The sequence below is a fragment of the Miscanthus floridulus genome, chromosome 3 (genome assembly GCF_019320115.1).
Source record: "Miscanthus floridulus cultivar M001 chromosome 3, ASM1932011v1, whole genome shotgun sequence".
Taxonomy (NCBI): Eukaryota; Viridiplantae; Streptophyta; class Magnoliopsida; order Poales; family Poaceae; genus Miscanthus; species Miscanthus floridulus.
This window is the reverse complement of record NC_089582.1, coordinates 141,741,260-141,763,714: the sequence shown is the minus strand read 5'-3', so window position 1 is coordinate 141,763,714 and position 22,455 is coordinate 141,741,260. Positions and strand designations below refer to the sequence as shown.

Below are 22,455 nucleotides of genomic sequence, written 5' to 3'. Positions count from 1 at the left end.
ACAAGCCACCCAGGCGCCGTTACTTGCACGGTGCGTATATTTTTGCGAATGGTTGAAAACAATGTACAGTGTATTTGCGGGTTGGTTTGATAAGTCTGATTAATGCTGATTTATTGTGAGATAAAAATACTATATCATAACTGATAAGCTTAACCATTAAATTATAGCAGAAAACACTTGCGTAATAATCTAGGCCCCGTTTAGTTCGCTGGCAGATTTGGCGCCGCCGGAATTTGTAACACTGTAGCACACTATGGCGTTTCGTTTTTATTTGATAATAATTGTTCAATCGTTGACTAATTAGACTCAAAACGTTCGTCTCATAAAGTACAACCAAACTGCGCAATTAGTTTTTGATTTCGTCAACATTTAGTACTCCATACATGTACCGCAAGTTTAACGTGACGGGGAATCTTCTTTTTACATCGTGTCAAAATTAGAAATTTGGTGGAAACAAGGGCCTAACCATTTCTTTGGGCCTCGAAAGAAGGGCGGTGTGGCGTGCGGCAGTGGCACATGTAGGGCGCTGGTGGTGCTGTGTGGTGGCGATGTCATGGTCATCCCATCCCATCCCATCCCATCCCATCCCATCCGCCTCCACGCAGGAGCACGCGCCAGGGCGGAGCAGCGGCCAGCGGTGGGTGCCTCCCACACGCCCCGCGCGTGTCGCTGTCTATCCCACCGGACCCGGCAACTACCCTTTCCCCCGTCACGCGGGCCACGGCACCGCCTGGCCCACGGATCAGCGAAACAGAGATCGCAGTTCCTCCCTCAGCCCATGTTCTTCTTCCTGCCCCGCCGTGGGACCCGCCCTCGTCCCCTTTCTTCTCCCTCTCCTCTCCTCCCTACCTATCCATCCTCCTCGGTCCTCCCCAGCAATCGAAGAAAGGGCAGAGCTGAACCGAGCCCTCAAATCTAGCCGCATCGCGTCGCGCTCTCTCATCCTGAGCTCGGTTCGAGGTAGTTTCGGGAAGGTGAGGGTCGTTTTTCCCTAGTCCTGGCGTCGATTGACGAACGCGCGGTTGCTCTGTGGTTAGGGTGTGGGGAACTGATGCGGAGCTCTTGATTTGTTGTTGCAGGAAAGGTATCGGACCAGGTCGCTTGATCACCCATGGTGCCCAGGGACAGGGCGCATAGCGCCACCGCGGCCCCGGCGGAGAAGCTCGTTCAAGGGTGAGCCTTGGTCGTGACTCGTGACTAATCAGTGGAGAGAGAGAAAAAACAGCAGATACATTTTGTAGTTTTTCTGCGTTTGATCGCAGTAGGTCTTTGGGCTTTGTAGGGGGAGATCACTAGCTACGCAGCAATCCGCACTCCTACTCTTTGATGATCAGAAGTGTTTCTTGTTGGTCTCTGCACACATAGTTTAGATCATATCTAACATTGGTCTAAACCTCTATTTAGTTCAAGCATGATGATGTGCTGCTGTTCGAGAAAAAAAAAAGTTTCCTGAGTTTTTTTTATTTGTAACACTTATGCTCCGTATGCTTTGTTTCCTGTACCTGCAAAACTAGTTGAAGCAAATGTGGCTGTTTGCCACTGAATAATGGATAATCCCTTCAAAGGAAATTAGGCTTTCCCTAATGTCGAGGCTGTGGGTAAGGTAGAACCAGAGAGTGGGATAGGCTTGTTACATTCTTTGAGCATGACTAAGCTTTTTTTTTTTTTGGGCTTCGTAGGGGGAGAGCACTACCTACGCAGCAATCTGCACTCCTACTCTTTGATGATCAGTAGTGTTTCTTGTCGGTCTCTGCACACGTAGTTTAGATCATGTCTAACATTGGTTTAAACCTCTATTTAATTAATGATGATGATGTGCTGCTGTTCGAGAAAAAGTTTTCATGAGTTTTTTTAATATTTGTAACACTTATGCTCCAAATCCTTTCTATCCTGGACCTTCAAAACTAGTGCAACCACATGTGGATGTTTGTCACTGAATAATCGATAATGCCTTAGAAGGAAATTAGGCTTTCTCTAATGTCGAGGCTGTGGATAAGGTAGAACCAGAGAGTGGGATAGGCTTGTTACATTCTTCGAGCATGACTAGTGAATTAGCAAGCTTTTCTACTACAAGTGCATGACATGATTTATTGCTGATGCCGAATATCTGATAGGCCTATCACGAACAAGTGCGAAAAGAAGGCTCCAAAGAAAGTGCATAAATCTGAGAGGGAGAAACGTAAGCGGGACAAGCAGAATGATCTCTTCGGTGAGCTGGGAAACATGCTAGGTATGTGGTCTGTTACAAATTTAACCGACAACAACATGATCTATGGCTGCACAGCATTAGTGTGTTTCTTTCTGAACTTGAAAAATCCATGGTGTTTTGTTTCATGGAGTGCCATCCTGTTTATTTCATATCATTTTGTCCAGGTCAATGCAGTTTGCGGCTCACCTGTGTGCCTGCTGTTTGTTGATTCTCTTAAGTTTTGGATTTCCAAGTCGTAACTTTAAGAGTTTAGCATGTTTATGTGGTTATGTGGAATAATATTGAACACACACTTGGCATTGTTGTAGACATCTCGCAACAAGTGCTCCATGCATATATGATTATTGATTATTTGCCTCAACTCTACTACTACTCTACTTTTGCTCGAAGTTACATTTATATTTTTCCTAAGCAATGTCATCTCTTTTCAGAACCTGATAGGCAGAACAATGGGAAGGCATGCATATTAAGTGACACTACACGAATACTTAAAGATCTACTTTCACAAGTAGAATCTCTTCGAAAGGAGAACAACACGCTGAAGAATGAATCTCATTATGTAAGTGGGCTCCTCTCATTTCTGAGAACCGACCATATCACAACTTGGGGAATTTTAATTAAATTGTCCTTGAATTTGATTAATTTGATGTATGTAGACTGTAGGTAGTAATTTATGAACGAGAAAAATCTGTGGGTAGTAAATTTTTGTCCTAAAAAAAGAATATGCAAATATTAGCAAATAAATCTTACAGTACCACTTGAAAAGATTTGCTATATCCTAGCCAGTAATTCAATATGTGCTTCCTTCATTGTACAAAACAGGTTGCCTTGGAGAGAAATGAACTACTGGATGAAACCAATGTGATCCGTGGTGAAATCTCAGAACTTCAAAATGAGCTGAGGATGCGGCTAGAAGGCAACCCTATCTGGAGTCATGACACTTCTAGATCAAATCTTACAGCACCTCATCCTGCGACCACAGTATTTACATTGCAACATTCAGCACATCCACAAGTCATCGCAACAATGGCACTTCCTCTGCAACAGCCAGCAGTCGTTGAACAATCTTATGCTGCCCCACGGCGGGAGCTACAGCTATTCCCCGAAGCTGCACCCACTGAAGATACTGAGCCACCACAAAACCAGGGGATCTCTAATAATGTGACGCGGCCGCAGGCAAGGTACCCACCAGTAGTGACAACTTTGCCTGTACATGTATATCCAGTCCTTCCAAGAATGGAAGATGAGCAATGCAGTACTGGTAGCAGAGAGGAAGGCGGGGTAGGCAACCCCTAACAGCTCAAGTACAAAACGAGAGATCTGGCTCACAGTTTGAAAAGTTTTCGTAGTTTCAAGTTTAATGTTTCCATTATAGCTGATGTGCTAAAGAAACCTAAAACCTATGCGGCTGTGCCTGCACATGTAAATATCATCCCACTCTGTATTACCTGAACTTAATCTTCGACTAGTTACTTCGATGGGAGCAATCTATCTTTGTTAGTTCGTCCACTTCGTAGTTTATCTGTAGTACTTGTACCAAGCAGAAGTTCAAAGAGTACCTGATTCTAGAAAACATGCTAATCACTCTTCTATGTATCTGTAGTTATGTACAAGTTTGGATAGCTCCGAGCAAAAGCTACTAGTCTGTCTGATACCACTGTGCAGTTACAATTTTCTCACTGGGAATCCCACCTTGAGTTCAGTTAGTACAGTTGCTTAAACTTAGCAAGTCTGGATACATCAGCAAGACACAATAATGGGGCTGCAGCCTGCTGACTTCTTCACAGATATTTTCTGCGCTTCTGAATCCCTCACCTGAGCTTTCTCATCCCACTGGCCTTCTGATGCGTATGTGTTCGACAGCAGAATGGCATCTGAAGGATGGTAGTGGCCAATGGCGTCCAACTGTGCCTGCACCATCCTCCCCAGCTTCGCATTGCCATACACTCTGCAGGTGGCAAGCAGCGCTCTCCACGCCGTAGCATCACCATGGGATGACACGCTTTGTATGAGCTCATAGGCTTCATGTAGACACCCTGCTCTTCCCAGGAGATCAATGACACAGCTGTAGTGCTCAGGGCTGGGAGATAAGCTGCATCGCTGCACCATTGTCTCGAGGAATTCCTTCCCTTCCTGCACCAACCCGCCATGGCTACAAGCAGTTAGCAGGGCTAGGAAGGTGACCTCGTTAGGAGCCACACCGTCTTCCTCCATCCTGTAGAACAAGGAGATGGCAGAGCCTGGCTGCCCATTAACTCCCAATCCTATGATCATTGCTGTCCATGCCTTCACGTCCCTATCTCGTATTGCATCGAAGACTGCAGCTGCCTCGCTGGGGCACCCGCACTTGAAGTACATGTCAATGAGCGCTGTCCCAAGCGTGCTGTCAATCTCTAGCCGTGCCTCTTCAGCAAGCTCATGGACAGAACGACTGGCTGCCAATGCCCCAGATGCTCCACACGCTGAGAGCACACCAACAAGCGTCCCAGAACCAGGTCTCATCCCGTGCTGTCTCATGCCATCAATCAAGTCCATTGCCTCCCGAATCTGCCCTGCCTTTGCATAGCCATCCACCATACAATTACACAGCACCAAGTCTCGTCTAGCTGTCTCATGAAACACCTTGCTTGCACACTCAACGCTGCCCTCCCTCACATACATCCCCACCAGTGATGCCGCAACCTTCACATCGTCACAGAACCCTGCCTTAATGCAGAAGCCATGCACTGACTCCCCTTGCCAGCCACACCCAATCAAGGTGATCACCACCGTCACATTGACATCCACTTCAGACCACCTCATCACGGTGAACATCTGCACCGCTGTGCCCACATCCCCCACCCTGACATAGCCCCCGATCACCGTGTTCCACGACACAGCGTCCTTCTCAGGCATTTCCTCGAACAACCTCCGCGCGTCCGCCATGTTCGCACTGCTGCAGTAAAAGTGGCACAGCACATTCCGCAGGCTCACAATGTCCAGGAACCCGTACCGCAGCACGAGCGCGTGCACCTGCTTGCCAACCGAAGCTGCCTCGGCGTCATTGGGGATTTTCGCGCAGAGCGCGAGCAGCGGCTGGAACGCGAACTCGTCGAGCTCGGGGAGCCGCGCCCGCGCGGAGGCGAGGACCGAGAGGGATGCGGCGAGGGAGGCCGCGGAGGGGCACGAGGAGAGCGTGCGAAGGATGGCGGTGTGGTGGAAGAGCGTGGGCCGCGGGACGGCGGCGAAGAGGGAGAGCGCGTAGGGGAGCGGCGCGAGTGGGGAGGCGAGGAGCCTGGCGGTGGGGAACGCGTGGTGCGGGAAGTGGGAGCATTTCAGCATCAGGGCGTGGAGCTGGAGCTGGTGGCCCGGCCGCGTCGCCGACTTGAGCAGCGCCGTCAACGGCTTCCGCGGCGGCATCGCTCTCGGTTGGGTTGGGCGGGCCGCGGGCGCCGGCTCGGCCGCTCAGTCGCATGAGTTTCGTCGAGGAGACGTCTGACTGTTCGGCAGGCGCGCGTGCGCGTGTCGCCAAAGCAGAAAAGAACGTGGGCTGTGAGCCGCGTTCGGGGTGCTCATCTAGCGAAAAAAGCCCATAGCATCACAGACAGGGCCGATGACACTTGACAGAATTGAAACCCAGCCCATCTAATCGAAGCTAGGGTTTACATCCCTTATAAGATCTCGTCTTCCACCCTCGCCTCCATCTCTCACACTCCCTCCGGCGGCGGCAACCCGACGACTAACTGCGCCACCCTGCCGCGGCAGCCATGGTGCATGTTAGCTTCTACCGCAACTGTAAGAGCCCCTCCTCCACTGCATTGTATGTGTGTTGCCTTGTGACTTCCATAGACGTACAGTAGATATCTAGATCGATCCAGCTCGTGCTGTTATTTCCTTGCGGTTCTCAAGATTCTTCCACCAGTAGTGTTGGGGAAATGCTTACTGATGAATGTTCCTTCCGGATACGCTTAATAGTAGCAATTCGGATGGTCGGAAGTGTCGAAGAATACCTTTCGCCTTTGCTTTGATCCGTCTAGCCCAAAGTATGGTGGATTGCCCTTAGGTGAACTGATTGTGCGGGCATGCATGTGGTTTCAAATCTGTATATAGGGGTGAAATTGTGCTGGATCAGAATTCAAAATACCAAGCTTTGTACTAGTTTAGTACTCTTTAAAAGCAAATAGTATCAGACAATGTCCTTACACAGTTGTCGCAATTTTCGTTATTGCTCAACCAGTCAACCTGAAACTGGTTATTTGCACCATTTAGTATAGGCTCTAGCTGTGTTTTCAATACTAGAAAGTTGGACAGAAATCTTTCATTCACTGATAGTGACAGGTTAGTTGTTACCGATACCACTCTCAGTTATTTTCCAAAGCTAATTTTGTAGTGCTATCAGTAGCTTATGTTGTTGTTGCATGTTGCAGATGGGAAGACTTTCAAGAAGCCAAGGCGTCCGTATGAGAAGGAGCGCTTAGATGCTGAGCTGAAGCTGGTTGGTGAGTATGGTCTGCGCTGCAAGCGTGAGCTGTGGCGCGTGCAGTATGCCCTGAGCCGTATCAGAAATGCAGCCAGGGAGCTGCTCACCCTGGATGAGAAGAACCCACGCCGTATCTTTGAGGGTGAGGCGCTCCTCCGCCGCATGAACCGATATGGTCTCCTTGGTGAGGGTCAGAACAAGCTTGATTACGTGCTTGCCCTCACTGTTGAGAACTTCCTCCAGCGCCGCCTCCAGACCATTGTCTTCAAGAATGGCATGGCCAAGTCCATTCACCATGCTCGTGTCCTGATCAGGCAGCGCCACATCAGGTTTGTTTATGCGCTCCTGATCCCTCAATTGTGCATCAATTTCAGTTGTATTGTAAAATGCTCACAAAGATTGAAAGTTGGCAATTGTGGGTTTGAGCAGTTCCTACGCTTCTGTTCCTATGTTAGTTATGAATTTGCAATATACTGTTCCAGTTTGTGCCCAATTTTCATTATGTTTTAATGCTAGTGGTTGTATGTTGTAAAGACACATTTGATCTTGGATGGGCCATATGATGAAAAACCATGTGCAATTCTCACGACGGTCGTCTGAGACACTTTGTGTGTAATGTTGCAGTCATGTTTCTCTGATGCCCTTGGTTACATTTGATTCTTATAGCTGTTACCATAATGAATAGTTTTGTGTGACACTTGCCTTTCTCACGGCGGTAAGGCGAGGCGTGGCGACTGGCTACCGCCTTACGCTTAAGCGACTAAGGCGTGAGGCAAGGCGACGCCTTAACAGCTTAAGGAAAACTTAAAAAAGCAGCTTAGAGCAGTAGATAATGAAGAAAAATGAAAAGGAAAAGATGAAAAAGAAAGGAGAAGGAGCAAGAAGTAGCGTGGCCCAGCCCACCAGACAGCCCATATATGCCCCTAACCTTCCTAGGTCATCTCTCGAACTCCCAATCCTCTCTCCAGCGCCGCCGCACCTCTCTCTCTCGTTCTCCACTACCACTCCGCCTCTGCCCCTCTATGTCTCTTGCTTCCCTCTCTCCTCCAGATGACCAAATGTGCTGCTCTGCTTGCGGGATGTTGTAGGATGTTGCAGGCCAGCACCGATTGGGGAAGATGGCCGTGGCCCGCACAGGCGGCTGCACGGCTCGGCGGCAGGCGGGCGGCAACTTCTCCTGTCGGCGCAGGAGAATGCGTCGGCACGGGCGAGCTGCGGCTTCTTGTTCCCCTCCCGCTCTCCCGCTCTCGGGTGTGGAATCTCCCGCGCACCCGCTCTCTCCCTCCCGCTCTCCCGCTCACTGGTGTGGAATCTAAGGCGAGTCGTCTGCTGTGGCGTCGTGTGTGTAGCGCCTTGGCACTTAAGCGATGCCTAAGCGTCGATTAAGCGACGCCTTGAAAACATTGTTGGGCACAATGAGGAGTTAATTTTGCTAATGTATCTCCGAGGCCAGAAGGTCACTGATTCTTATGTCCTTTTCATTCTGAGTGCCCTATTGGATGTTCAAATAATATGTTTCTGTTTTCTTTTTCCCTTTCAATGTGTGATTATGTTGTCATACTTCCTTCAGATTCTTTAGTTTCTAATTAATATGGAATTCCTTGTTCTGACCGTTCTCAAACCTGTGAGACTCAGTCGTAACTCTGCCTCATGTGGTTAGTGTCGTAACTCTGCCTGATGTGGTTAGTTTCTAATCCATTGCTTTGCTTGTGTGCTAGTAAAATATAGTGCCATACATGTATCTGTTTGTATCACTGAATTAGTCATGTGCTCCACATTGAAAACGAGCTGTGGTGCTTATGGAAAAGACCAAATTATTCAAGGGGATGCTTATACTTTTAAATTTAAATCATTGGCATAGTTTGGTAGATTGACAGACAAGTTCAGTTTAGCAACTTGGATCTACGAGCCTTTTTTTCTCCTTGATCTAACATTGAATTTTCACAGGGTGGGAAGGCAGCTCGTCAACATTCCCTCGTTCATGGTCAGGGTCGAATCAGAGAAGCACATTGACTTCTCCCTCACCAGTCCTCTGGGTGGCGGTCCTGCTGGAAGGGTGAAGCGGAAGAACCAGAAGAAGGCATCAGGCGGCGGCGGTGATGGTGAGGAGGACGATGAGTAGTGCCACGTAGGATTCTGCGACAGCAATTGGTTGAAGTGTGAGATGGACACTTTAGGTGTCGTGCCTGAGTTTTTGTGGTCTTGAATTCAGAAATCCTACGATGGTAGACAATTTTGCAGCCCAATACTGACACTTGTTTAATTTCAAGCATTGGCAAAGTGTCTGGACACTGAATTGTGTATTCTGGTTTGCGTGGCTATTTGCTCGTCTGGCATCCTATGTTTAAGACTGAATGTCTGAATCAAATTGGTACTCCAACTTCTCGTTCTCAGGTGCTGTTTGGTCGGCAAACGTAAATGGTATGAGATCCATGGGGCAATGATTACAGGATAATCAGTTTGCATTTTGTTTGGTTCTACGCAAGATCGTAGATAATCAGTTTGCATTTTGTTTGGTTCCACGCAAGATCGTATCAGGTAAGCGCTGGATTTGCATTAGCCTCAGACCTGATTACACGGGACCTGAGTACGCAAGTGCCCAAGTGAACCAAACAAATTTGACATACTCAGATTACTCTGTGAATGGGTAACAACTGAAAATCACGAAACCAAACACGAATATGCTGAGTGGATGGCCGTGTTGAGCATCAGAAAATTTGCTCCGTGTACAGGGTACTGCTCCTCACTCAGATCATGTTGTCGTAGACCTGTTCACGGTTTGGGTTGAAACCAAACGAGTTGGCCTCGAAACGGTTTAGAACCAACTTACCAAGTAAACCGGCAAACCCTTCACCGGCGAGATCCTGCTAAATCCCGAGCTTTACGAGCCTATCTATGCATGAGCTCAGCTCGGTGGACGGCCAAGTGTCCTGTGCACGTGCTCCACCTCAACCTTCACCGCGCTGCCTGCCTTGGAGTCGGGTGCCACTGCCAAAACTGCCTTGCTGAACTCAGTGGACTGTATCAGTGGCCTGACCATCGTCAGCCGGCAGGCAATGTTATCCTAAACGCTAAAACAGGTGTTTAAATGAGCAAAACAACGGTTTAAACGGTTAAAACAATCGATTAAATAGAAACGGTATACCACCGTGTAGCGTTCAAACGATGTGTAAACGGGCTAAATGACCCTTTAGGCAAACGGTGCCGGCAGGTCGCTCGGCCTTCTCCGAGGATGGATGCCCCTTGCGGCTGCATGCGCTTAGGGTGCACGACGATTTGTGGAGGAAAGAGCAACAAGGCAGCATCAAGGATGCCTGCTATAGTGCTATGCTATGCATCCTCCTCGTTCTGATGCGCGCACAGGAATACAAAGCACCCGTATCTGTATGGTTCAAGCCGTCAAAACCGAGAAACAACCAGCCGTATGTTGGAACCGGAATTGCTGAGCTGAGCTGTATGGTGTTGCCTTTGGCTCAATTTTGTGCAGAGGAAAGATAAACGCGAGGAGCCAGTTCATGGAGCGACTGCTTGACGGGCCGATGCAGTTTCAGTTCTGGACAGTAATGCATACAGCATACACACAATATCAATTGTTTAAGTAGATGACAAGTCTTTCCATAGATGAGTTGGTATGGTGACATCCCAAGTAGTGTTTTATAGGCCATTCTATAAGCCCATAGTGCATCAGGTAGTCTATCCTTCCATGCAGTCCCCATCCCGATGATCGTTTTTTTACAGAATGTTCTTGATTTATTTATTTGATGTTTTTGCTTGGCCACTTGTCTGAGGGTGATATGGAGTAGCAGCGTTGTGACGGATCCCATGCTTTGACAAGTAATTATGAAAATTCTTGTTAGTGAAGTGAGTGCCTCCATCACTAATCACCATCCTTGGAAATATTGTCTCTTCAAACATCTTCTTGGAGTTCTTTGCATCAGCAGCTTTGCATGGCATGTCTTCAACCCACTTGGAGATATAGTCAACTGCCACCAAGATGTATTCACAGTTCTTTGATTTGGGAAACGGTCACATGTAGTCGATTCCCCAGACATCGAAGAGCTCAATCTGGAGGTTGTTGGTGAGTGGCATGGCATCACTTGAATTGATATTCCCATGCCTCTGACATGCTCCACATCTTCGGATGAAGTCCATCGTGTCTTCATAGATGGTTGGCTAGAAGAATCCACTTTGCCAGATCTTCGAATGAGTGCGGAATGCACCATAACATCCTCCATATGGTGATGAGTGACATCGTTCTATAATCTTAATGCCTTCTTCCACTGGAACACATCTTCTGAGCAGGTCGTCTGAGCAAACTCTAAAGAGGTACGGTTCAGCCCATATGTGGAGACGACTTTCATAGATAAGCTTTCTTTTGTTCTCCCCAAGTGGTACATAACCTGTAACCATAAAATTAATAATATTTGCGTACCAGAGGGTCGGATTTTGTGATCTTGAAGAGCATGTCACTCCGCAATGAATCATTGATGGGCAGTTCCTACGAATTCTCAAACTGCATTATGGACAAGTGATCGGCAACAGAATTTTCTACTTTCTTTTTATCTTTTATTTCTAAGTCAAATTCTTGGAATAACAAAATCCATCTTATAAGTCTAGGTTTAGCATCTTTCTTAGTGAGCAGGTATTTTAAAGCGGCATGATCAGTATAAACAATCACCTTAGCTCCAACTAAGTAAGATCTAAACTTATCAATAGCAAAAACAACAGCCAGGAGCTCTTTTTTAGTTGTTGCATAATTAAGTTGAGGTCCTATCAAAGTTTTGCTAGCATAAGCAATTGCATGATGCTTTTTATCTCTGGTTTGTCCTAAAACTGCCCCCACAGCATAATCATTAGCATCACACATAATTTCAAAAAGTAGCGACCAATCAGGAGGTTGAATCATTGGTGCAGAGATGAGTGATTCCTTAAGAATGTTAAAAGATTTCAAGCATGCATCATCAAATTCAAAGAGAACATCCTTAGCCAAAATATCTGTAAGTGGTCTAGCAATATGAGAAAAAACTTTTATAAAGCGGCGGTAAAACGCCGCATGGCCAAGAAAACTGCGGATCCCTCTGATATTTATGGGAGGAGGTAACTATTCAATTACTTCAATTTTAACTCTATCTACCTCAATTCCTCGTTCGGACACCATGTGTCCAAGCATTATGCCTTCTCTAACCATGAAATGACATTTTTCCCAATTAAGTACTAAGTGCTTTTCTTCACATCTTTGCAAAATCTTATCTAAATTTTCAAGGCAATCATCAAAAGTTTTTCCATAAATAGAAAAATCATCCATGAAAACTTCCATGGTTTCTTCAATCATATCAGAAAATATCATGCATCTTTGAAAAGAAGCTGGAGCATTACATAATCCAAAAGACATTCTATGGTAAGCATAGGTTTCATATGGACATGTAAAGGTGGTTTTGCTTTGGTCATCTGGGTGGATCGAAATCTGGTGATAACCGAATACCCATCAAGAAAACAGAAGAAAGAGTGATTCGCCAGTCGCTCCAACATTTCATCAATGAAGGGCAACGGAAAGTGATCTTTCTTTGTTGCCTTATTAAGTTTTCGGTAATCTATACACATCCGCCACCCAGTGATGGTTTTTTGGGGATTAATTCATTCTTTTTATTTTTAAAAACAGTCATGCCTCCCTTTTTATGCACAACTTGAACAGGGGTGACCCACTCACTATGCGGTACGGGATAGATGATCCCGACTGTAAGAGTTTCAAAACATTTTTCTTAAAAACCTCTCTCATCGCATTATTAAGCCTACGCTGGGGCTCCCTAGAAGGTATAGAGTTATGACCTATAGGGATGCGATGGGTGCAAAGAGTAGGGCTGATACCCTTAAGGTCTTGGAGTGAATAGCCAAAGGTAGAACGATGCTTTTCTAATACAGTTAGCAAGCGTAGGGTTTCTTTCTGAGAGAGTTTATCACTTATGATCACAGAAGAATCCTGATCATTATTGAGAAAAGCATATCTAAGACCAGAAGGCAGGGGTTTAAGCTCAATGGTGGGCTTAGGTGGTTCCAGCAATTCATCTAGAGGTTCAGAATCTATAGGGTTTTCCTCCTCCTCTTCGATGAAGAACTAGGCATCATCTTCAAAGTTGGGTTCGATCAAGTAATCAAGAGATGCAGCCTTAACCTCTTCCATTGGGTCTTCTTCAGAAATTGGCTCACTCTCAGCATTTAGATAATGAGTAATGGGTATAGAAAGCTTAAAGTTTTTCCCAAGTCATATTCAACTTCCCCATTTGTCCTTCTTGGATAAGTCTTTCAATTGGTTGTCCTATCAACAGGTTGAACTCCATAATATCAAAGATATAGAAGCTCAAATGAACCTTGGTTCCTTTTACCTGAATAGGGAGGACATACAATATTCCCAAACTTGAGAGAATGTGTCCTAAAAGACTTTTCAACAACTTTGTTGTTGGGGTTAATGGCATGTATTTCCATGAACCATGAGCAAAAGATGCAGACATGATATTAACACCCATAATTGGAATTGTAAAGAGCATTAAAAGGAGCTTTATTAATTTGGCAACTAATAGATATAGAAGGTGAATCTAAGCGAATCACATCAGAGGAAAGCTCTGATTCTTCTAACCATTCATTGTTTATAATAGATACTAGCTCTTTCGTAGTCTTTTTAAGGAAAGCTTTCTCGGATGGGTTTAAAGGTTCTTCATGCAATGATGATTTTCTAGACTTCTGGGGTCTCCTCATGGTATGGTAATTCGAGGTATTTCCATATTCATCAAAAAGCTCATCCTCGAATTCAAGCATAAAATCCGAAATTGGAGTTTCCTCCTTTCTCGGTGGTTCAGGATCTAGGACAGCTTAAGTTGGTGATGGGTCTAGTAAGGATTCTGGTTCAGCTATCTGGGATTCTTCCTCTAATGGCTTCTCTTCTACTTCTTCAGGGATGTTTTCTAATATTTTCGTAAGAATGCTTCTCCCCGAATTGACGGAGACATGCAAGAACGAACCTCCTAAGGCTGTATTAAGACGTCTTGAGGTTTTTCTATCAAGACCCATATAGAAGTGTTGAAGAAGAATAGGGTCTTGAATGGCAAGGTCAGGACCAATATTAATGAGAGTATTAAAGCATTCACAAGCCATGCCTAGAGATTCTTTTTTCTTTTGTTTAAAAGATAGAACATCGGAACGAAGCCTGACTACCCTAGAGATAGGAAAGAATTGTAAACAAAAGCTAGAACATAGGGCTTCCCTATCTTCTTGTCTACTCCCTATAGTGAGGTTGTACCAACGTTTAGCTTTTCCCGTCAAGGAGAAAGGAAAAGCTTCCATCATAAGGTTTCATCTGACATGCCTGCTATGCGTAGGCATGCACAGGTTTGCTCAAACTCATTTAGGAGGGAATAGAGGTTTTCATCATGGTGGGAATAGAGGTTTTCATCATCTTCACCCGAAAAGGGTTGATCCTGAACCATGTTGATCAAACGTGGGAGCAGCTCATAGCCAGGTGTTAGGATAGGCTTTGAAGACTCTTTTGGATGTAGGACGTGTGCTCGTGGGTGCACCATATTTGTAGATAGGGGTGGATTCTAGATACATAGTAAGAAGAAAAGATAAAAGATAAAAGAATAATGATACAAGGATAAGCTAGGTTCGAAGTTAACTCAGCAACTATTTGTCCAGCAACAGCGCTAGAAAATGTTTGTTGGTATAAATTAATGCACACAGAATATTCCATAAGCGCATAGATATTATACCAGTGTAGCACTTCACCGGGAGTACCCAATTTTATATCGAACTCGAGGAAACGTGTGTGATAATAACCAAATCTAACTTAACCTAACTTCACAGTCAAGGCTAGATAATAGGAGCATAGAGGAGAATGCTAAGGTCTTCTAGTTCTAATTTTGGTATACTTTATCTTCTATTGTTCAATTCTAGGGATATTACTAGAGAAAAACACAGGCAGAGTATGTTTCCTAAAGTAACAAAGTCTTGCTAGGCCTACTAATGGTAGGTGGACTACAAGGGATTCAACGAGGCTATAAGAGTCACCCTCGTGAGCTACCATTGATCTAGAAAATAGGGTACATTCATGAGTAACCGAGTCTAATCACCATGCTTACACTATGAATACTACTTTAACCCAGGAGCTACAAGGATTAAAGTACTCAAAGAGAGTCGCAAACCTGAAGAACAATATGAACAAGATGCTTACTTGAATTAGAAGTCGATTACCAGAGAAATCTCAGAAGCAAGCTCAAGAAGAACTTGATTCCGCTAGGGTACAAGCCGTAGAGAGAGCACCGATAGGCCGGGACTCCTCCGAAACTCTTCTATCTCACTTTATCTCTCTATCTCTAATATAAGATTAGATCCTATGGAGGACTAATCTTCTCTTGATTACTAGCTATGATCCTGGTGGACATATGAATTAGAGTTTCTGGCTTCTTAGCTCTTATGATCAAATGAGACATGTCCTGAGGGGGGCTGCAGGTAGATATATATAGCCCCATTGAATCATCCTGGACCCTCGGATCAAACCGACTTGAATAAACGGTGTAGATGCATCCTAGGAGGCGGTGGAGAACTGACATAGCAACGAGGCTGATAGGTGGGACCCACAGGGGCCGAGCGGCCTGCATGTGGGTTCGGCCAGCCCCACATATTAGTGACATGTGTCCCACTTCGGTGGAGAGCCTCCTGGAGTCTTTTAGAGTCTTCCCATGTCGATTACACGGCGAATTCTGTGATTTCCTTTGACGAATAAGTCCTTGGCGGTTTTCTGATTAAATCATACTGGAAACACAGATTTACCAAAACTCATGGAATTACCATTATTGTATGTGTGGCCTACATGTTATCAAAGGAGGTAAGGAACATATTTGTATGTGTGGCCTACATATCAATAATCTAAATCTAAATCCAAATTCAGAGTTCAAGGTGACTCCCATCGTCACGCAAACCCAATCTTGTGGGCACAGGTGGAGGGATGGGGGCTAGTGGGGGGCACACGCCCCCCCTAATCTTCCGGTTAAAACAGGGATCCACATTTAATTCTTGTGCCATTTCAAGTGTATTAAGTGAACATAGCCCCTCTTGCCAGCTAACCATTGTTTATTTTTGAAAATGGTCCCTCTATGTTAATTTTGGAAACAAATTCTCTGTGACACCTGTCCCACAGCACACTCTCGTCTCCAGCCCCCAACAAGGTAGCCACTAATGGTGTGCGGTTGAGCCGAGCCTGCATTTTCCGTGAACCAGTGAATCCAAACAAGGAGATATTGCAAGTAGGACACATGTTACGTGATGAGAGGGTGTCGCACATGGGTGTTGTAAGATGGTGTCCCATAAAATTTATTTCCATTAATTTTTTGGCTCCGCCCTCATAAAAAACACAATTAACAAATCTATCAATTTCATACAAAGATATAGCTCCACAATCCATTAATTTTGTTGACAACCAAAATTTTCCATTTTGTGAAGTTGTCAAAATATAGAATGAACTTCACCATTGTGTTCCTCTCGTCGAGATAGTAAAAAAAACTATATGGAACGTCCAGTTTGGAGTGTGGACGAAGGAGTCACGCCCTTGGAAAGATGTCACCATGCCGAAAGTTTCGACCCCTTGCTGGAACTTCCGACATTCGCAAGGCTAGAACTTCTCATCCATGTCGGAACTTCAGACTTTTTGCAGTCCGAATTCAAGAGAGTCCAAGCTCGATCAAAACTTGTGGGAAACTTGAAGATTGCATCTAGGGACGGTTTTCTACTAGAATAAGACCACCCCATCTATATATATTGGAGGATCATAGCCGATTGAGGTATTCAATATATAATCGACGTAAAAGTCAATCTACTACCTCTCTTTATCCTCTTTTCCCATCTACCTCTTCTCTTGTTCTTCGTCGGTGCTGCATGGCTCGTGGATTGACGACGAGTCGACAATGAAGATCGAGAGCCGCTACGTCCCGACGGGTCTCTCCCGGACGTGTGGGGTTTCAGGACTCAAGAGATCTCGTCGATGTGTTTTACGTATCGCGCTCCGAATGAGACTTCTCCGGCGACGTGTCTTGCGTATCGTGCTCATTGCTGGAGGCACAAGGTTCGAGTGTGAACAACCCTAGGAGCCGGCCGACCTAAAAGTTGGCTAAGCTCGACATCGAGCAATCTAGCTCCTTATCAGTGCGGTGACACAATAAATCGTTAACATCTTCATCCAGATCAATAGACGAGCCGCGTATTTAATTTCAGCTATAAGAGAATTTAGACCACTGAGTTCATGCCATTTAATTCCGAAATTTCACCTTGAGAGCCCTGTGAACGTCCTAAACGATTCGTGACCCACGTGCGAATCCCGTGTGAAAGGTGCTCTGCCTCCGCTACATTGGCCGCGCGCCGACGGCGGCCGCGGGATCGGCCAATCATGTCTTCGTCACCGCTCTCGACGAGAACCGCAACATCTGCCTGACGCTTGGTGTGCACGGGGTTATAGCACACAGGCCCAGTTGATGTCGTTAATTTTTTTAGTTTCGTTAATTTTTTTTATACAGACACCTGACGGGAATGGGAGCATCGCATGTCACTAAAAGTACAACGTAGTTAAATACTAGAAAATTCGCACTTTCGCTTGGTTTCGTTAGTTACTCCCACGGTGAGCAAGAAAACAACAATACTCGAATAGAAAAATTTCCTATCGGTATAGAAAAAATGCAAAAAACCGACAAGAAAATAGAAAATTAATTTTCCTGCAAGGAAGAGAGCTCTGGCACGGACGAACAAGAAGCCACGACGGCCGTGTCCTTCCTTTCCCTTTCTGGTAGCCAAAATATCAACCCACCCTCCAAAAAATCTGCCGGAACCAGCTGATATCTTGGTGGGCGGCGCTACACTGCTGCCAGCGATCCAGTGCCCGTGACCAACCACACCCCATCTACTACTGCTAGCACGTAGACATGCACGGCGGTAGCCAAGATATTTGTTCGTTGCAGCCTCCGTGTTCCCCTTCTTAAACCCTTGCGGTTAGTGCCACTGCAGCCTTCAGGCAGCCTCATTCCCTCACAGCTCACACACTGCTGAGTCCCTTCCATACCCTGCAGCAAGAAACTTTCAGCCATGGCGACCACTGCGTCTAGCCTCCTCAAGTCCTCCTTTGCGGGCGCCCGTTTCCCGGCGGCCACGCGCACGCCGTCGTCGTCCGCCGTCGTGGCCACCCCGCGCGGCGCCGCCGGCCCGATCCGCGCGTCCATCTCCTCCTCCAACCCGCCCTACGACCTGACGTCCTTCCGGTTCAGCCCCATCAAGGAGTCGGTTGTCTCCCGCGAGATGACCCGCCGCTACATGACGGACATGATCACCTACGCCTGACACGGACGTGGTCATCGTGGGCGCCGGCTCCGCGGGGCTCTCCTGCGCGTACGAGCTCTCCAAGGACCCCACCGTGAGCATCGCCATCGTGGAGCAGTCGGTGTCCCCGGGCGGCGGCGCGTGGCTGGGCGGGCACCTATTCCTGGACGAGCTGGGCGTCGCGTACGACGAGGGCGAGGACTACGTGGTGATCAAGCACGCCGCGCTCTTCACGTCCACCGTCATGAGCCGCCTCCTGGCGCGGCCCAACGTGAAGCTGTTCAACGCCGTCGCCGTGGAGGACCTGATCGTGAAGCAAGGGCGCGTCGGCGGCGTCGTCACCAACTGGGCGCTCGTGTCCATGAACCACGACACGCAGTCGTGCATGGATCCCAACGTGATGGAGGCCAAGGTGGTGGTCAGCTCCTGCGGCCACGACGGGCCCTTCGGGGCCACCGGCGTGAAGAGGCTCCAGGACATCGGCATGATCAGCGCCGTGCCGGGGATGAAGGCCCTCGACATGAACACCGCCGAGGACGAGATCGTGCGCCTCACGCGTGAGGTTGTCCCCGGCATGATCGTCACCGGCATGGAGGTCGCCGAGATTGATGGCGCCCCGAGGATGGTGAGAAGAATAATCCTGGTGCATTGCGTTACCACTCACTGAATGAGGAATTAATAACATGATTGTTTGTTGCAGGGCCCGACGTTCGGCGCCATGATGATCTCCGGGCAGAAGGCGGCGCACCTGGCGCTGCAGGCGCTGGGCAGGCCCAACGCCGTGGACGGGACCATCAAGGTGGTGTCGCCGGCGTTGCGTCAGGAGTTCGTGATTGCGGCCAAGGACGATGAGGTCGTGGACGCGTGAGCGCTGCGAGGACCGCTCTGGGTTTTTATTTTGTGGACTTTACCATGTTGATGATGACGACTTGTCAAATGAATTCCCTTCGCTTAGCTTTATCTCGCTAGCGGCGTAATAGCACGTCATTCCACGCCATTTTATTAGCGTCGTGTTATTCGGAATAATAAAATGCATGCTTAATTGCCTTGTTGGTTAGCATGCACGTGCATCCCAATTTTCCAATTGTTTCTGTTCGCTGCCTCCCCACTGCCTTCGTTAGACGTTTCCTCCGTGCCTTCTCTCGATAACAAAACTGTTAAAACTGGAACGGCCAATAGCTGATATATACTCCGACACTGGGATGTTGCGCGCTCCATCGGTGTAGCTTCAACCAACACATTTTTTTAGAAAATGGAAGATATTTCTCGCTTCTGCGTCTTCGCACACAGCGTTTACATTATTACATAATCTCAAAGATATTGCTGGAGTCAGAGAAATAAGAAATGCAAAAATTCAACAAACACATGCATTAAGGTATGTATATTATATACAGGCTGAGATGTGACACTCCTCTTTGTGAACTTTACTACGGGCTACGGCCCACATGTGCAGGTGCGGATAACTCCGGCTGCACACTTCCTCCTTCCTCCCACACATATCCTCTTCTTTCTCCCGCACTCACCCGCTACCGCCTTCGACCACAGCCAATCCTAATCTGAACCCTATGCTTTAAATATAGCATGAGTGCCCTCGCCTTGACCCCCTCCCCTATGAAAGCTCTAGTTTGGTTTTGGTTAATTGATGAAACCCTAAGTGCTAACCTAGTTTATCAAGATGATTATGAGATAGGTAGCACTACTCCAAGTGATGAAGCAATGGCGAAGATCATGACAATGGTGACGGCATGGTGATGGTCAAATGCTCAAACTTGGAAAAGAAGAAAGAGAAAAACAAAAGGCTCAAGGCAAAGGTATAAAATGTAGGAGCCATTTTGTTTTAGTGATCAAGACACTTAGTGTGATCACATTTAGGATAGATAGCCGTACTATTAAGAGGAGTGAAACTCGTATCGGAATGCGGTTATCAAAGTGCCACTAGATGCTCTAACTCATTGCATATGCATTTAGGATCTAGTGGAGTGCTAACACCCTTGATAATATTTGTGAAATTATGCTAACACATGTGCACATTCGACGTTTTCGGGAAAATGAAATACCTATTTTCTATTGCGCCGGATGCAAAATTCTTGGTGGTTGGCACATTTGAGCAAGGGTGAAGAAGGTTAGAGTTGAAATGGAGTTGGTCGAAATGATGCTGGCGTCGGTCTACTGACCGGACGCTGGGTCACTCAGCGACCAGACGCTGAAAGGCTGCGTCCGGTCGAGCTGGCAGAGAGGTCGCCAGTTTCGGTGTTGCACCGGACGCTGGACCTGAGATGCACCGGACGCTGGTTTCTGCGTCCGGTCAAATTGACGGGTCTGCACAGTGGCTAAGGGTTGAGCACCGGACGCTGGCTGTGTCTGGTCAAGGTGGACCGGACGCGTCCGGTCAGAAAAATATGCCTCGGGGAGCTTACTGGAAACGACCGGACGCTGGGGCTTCAGCGTCCGGTCAGTTTTGACCGGAGCGTCCGGTCAGCTTCGTAGCCGTTGAAATCTGACGAACAGCGTTTGAAGCTGGTGACGCGTGGCGTCCATCGGGCGACCGGACGCTGAGGGCCAGCGTCCGGTCAGTATGACCGGAGCGTTCCGGTCAGAGCGGCGTTTTGCCCAGTGAAGGGGTATAACGGCTCTATTTGATGGGGGGCTCTATTTATAGCCCCATGGCCGGCTCAAGGGATATCTCTTGCACATTTTCATTGAACATAGCATCCTTGTGAGCTTAGCCAAAGCCCTCACACTCATCTCCATCATTGATCCATCATCATTGTGAGATTGGAGAGAATCCAAGTGCATTGCTTGAGTGATTGCATCTAGTGGCACTTGGTATTTCGTGTTGCGCTGGCGGATTTCGCTTGTTTCTCTAGTGGTTGCCACCAACCTAGACGGTTGGAGCAGCGGTGAAGGATCGGCACGAGTTGGTGATTGTTCGTGGCCGCCTTCGGTGATTGTGAGGGGAGTTGTACCTTCCCCGGCGGGAGTGCCGAAAGGTAACTCTAGTAAATTGCTCGTGTCATTGAGTTACCTCACTTGTGGGTCGGTTCTTGCGGTGTCCTATCGTGTGGACGAGGTTTGTGAAACACCTCTTAGCCGCCGAACCACCAAGTGTTGGTCGACACAACGGGGACTAGCGTGTTGGCAAACACGTGAACCTCAGGAGAAAAATCGATTGTCTCTTGTCATTTGCATTCTCCCGGTGATTGGTTTGATCTTCATCTTGTGATTGGTTCATCCCCTACACGACGGTATAATCACCCTACTTACTTGTTTACATTCTTGCAAACTAGTTGATACAAGCTCTTTAGAGTAATTAGAATTGAGAGCTTGCTTTGTTGTTTACATTCATCTAGTTGAGCTCTTGAGAGTAGCAAGTTTGTGTGCCTAAGTAATCATTGCAACTAGAATTGTTGAATAGGTGGCTTGCAACCCTTGTAGAGTTAGAGCAAGTTTGCATTACGCTATTTATCATACTAATCAAATTGCTCTAGTTGATTTATAGATTTTTAAATATGCTATTCACCCCCCTCTAGCCATACTAGGACCTTTCACCCTACTCCATCGACGAACCGCCATCTCTGCCACCACACTAATCTTATCCTATTCTTCTTCTCCTCTCGTCGTTACCGCTACCGACACCACCCAACCATCCTCTCCCATCGCTCGGTGAGTGGCGCCCTGCTGCCCGCCCTCTCCCATCGGTCCAACATCCTCCCCGAAACCTCCCTTCTAGGTCTGGAGAGCAAGGAAACCCCCGAACCTAACACCGTGGACCAACTTCATCTTCGGCGACGGCGATAGGTGAGTAGGCCTACAAACTTTTTTTTGTCTTGTGCGTGCACACGGAAGCGTTTGGAAAAAAATATCCGACACTCTAGCTATCGGGCTACCTCGATCCTCTCCAAATCAATGCAACCTAGTGGTGTTTACTTGGCATCTTACCATATGAATCCTGCCTCCAAAAGCTGGCTAGCCAGCGTGCCACGTCGCGTGCTTTTCCTGGCCATTCAATCGGGTGCGCGGACGGTCCAGATTGGACGAGCCGCGGTCTTTTTATAAAAAAAAACCTCAAACTTTAGTCGAATCAACCCGCAGTCCAGGCCTCCTCTCATTTTTTTTTTCAAAAAAACCCTTAAACTTTACCAAAATTAGGTCTGACCCTCTCTATCCCGACGCGACCACGGCGACTGATGTAACCGGGGTGCAGCGGCGTCGGCCGCCCTCCTCCTCCTCCACCGCTGCTCTCCCTCGCCTGCCTCTCACCTCCATCTCGCCCTCCCCTTCCTCTCTCTCTCTCCAGAGGCACCGCCTACTGCATGATCCCTCGCCGCAAGCGGCGCAGCCCCACGAGCTGATGGCTGATGGCGCCCGCCGGGGGAGTAGCTGCTCGTGGAGCCGCGCTCCGCCGAGGTCCCGTCGAGCTCACGCCTCTATAGTCGCG

The 22,455-nt window shown here is 47.3% G+C and overlaps 3 protein-coding genes, 2 non-coding genes and 1 pseudogene across 5 annotated transcripts; 5 read left to right on the top strand and 1 right to left on the bottom strand.

Annotated features, from left to right (window-relative positions):
• The first annotated feature begins 604 nt into the window (after window positions 1–604).
• LOC136542650 (transcription factor BHLH062-like) lies at window positions 605–3,782 on the top strand. The gene is made up of 5 exons (XM_066535177.1): window positions 605–974; window positions 1,080–1,173; window positions 2,115–2,230; window positions 2,641–2,768; window positions 3,032–3,782. The coding sequence occupies exons 2-5, from the start codon at window positions 1,112–1,114 to the stop codon at window positions 3,503–3,505; spliced, it is 780 nt and encodes a 259-aa protein (XP_066391274.1). The 5' UTR covers window positions 605–974; window positions 1,080–1,111; the 3' UTR covers window positions 3,506–3,782.
• A 129-nt stretch (window positions 3,783–3,911) lies between these two features.
• LOC136542649 (pentatricopeptide repeat-containing protein At1g26900, mitochondrial-like) lies at window positions 3,912–5,762 on the bottom strand. The gene has a single exon (XM_066535175.1). It carries the CDS (start codon window positions 5,606–5,608, stop codon window positions 3,950–3,952), a length of 1,659 nt encoding a protein of 552 aa, XP_066391272.1. The 5' UTR covers window positions 5,609–5,762; the 3' UTR covers window positions 3,912–3,949.
• Window positions 5,763–5,834: 72 nt separating this feature from the next.
• LOC136542651 (small ribosomal subunit protein uS4y-like) lies at window positions 5,835–9,048 on the top strand. Its single transcript, XM_066535178.1, has 3 exons — window positions 5,835–5,983; window positions 6,616–6,997; window positions 8,616–9,048. Exons 1-3 carry the CDS (start codon window positions 5,956–5,958, stop codon window positions 8,788–8,790), a joined length of 585 nt encoding a protein of 194 aa, XP_066391275.1. The 5' UTR covers window positions 5,835–5,955; the 3' UTR covers window positions 8,791–9,048.
• LOC136547775 (small nucleolar RNA Z161/Z228) lies at window positions 7,221–7,311 on the top strand. The gene has a single exon (XR_010781731.1). It is a non-coding gene; the product is annotated as a small nucleolar RNA Z161/Z228 (small nucleolar RNA).
• LOC136547776 (small nucleolar RNA Z162) lies at window positions 8,075–8,162 on the top strand. The gene has a single exon (XR_010781732.1). It is a non-coding gene; the product is annotated as a small nucleolar RNA Z162 (small nucleolar RNA).
• An 8,533-nt stretch (window positions 9,049–17,581) lies between the features above and the next one.
• On the top strand, window positions 17,582–19,101 carry LOC136547290 (thiamine thiazole synthase 2, chloroplastic-like; annotated as a pseudogene).
• The last annotated feature ends 3,354 nt before the right edge of the window (window positions 19,102–22,455 follow it).

Bases quoted from the DNA above. Each gene is read 5' to 3' on its own strand.
- LOC136542651 (XM_066535178.1), top strand. From the start codon at position 5,956: ATGGTGCATGTTAGCTTCTACCGCAACT. The intron at 5,984-6,615 runs GTAAGAGCCCCT...TGCATGTTGCAG, and splicing joins TGTTAGCTTCTACCGCAACT to ATGGGAAGACTTTCAAGAAG. The intron at 6,998-8,615 runs GTTTGTTTATGC...GAATTTTCACAG, and splicing joins ATCAGGCAGCGCCACATCAG to GGTGGGAAGGCAGCTCGTCA.
- LOC136542650 (XM_066535177.1), top strand. From the start codon at position 1,112: ATGGTGCCCAGGGACAGGGCGCATAGCGCCACCGCGGCCCCGGCGGAG. The intron at 2,231-2,640 runs GTATGTGGTCTG...ATCTCTTTTCAG, and splicing joins TGAGCTGGGAAACATGCTAG to AACCTGATAGGCAGAACAAT. The intron at 2,769-3,031 runs GTAAGTGGGCTC...TGTACAAAACAG, and splicing joins TGAAGAATGAATCTCATTAT to GTTGCCTTGGAGAGAAATGA.
- LOC136542649 (XM_066535175.1), bottom strand. From the start codon at position 5,608: ATGCCGCCGCGGAAGCCGTTGACGGCGCTGCTCAAGTCGGCGACGCGG.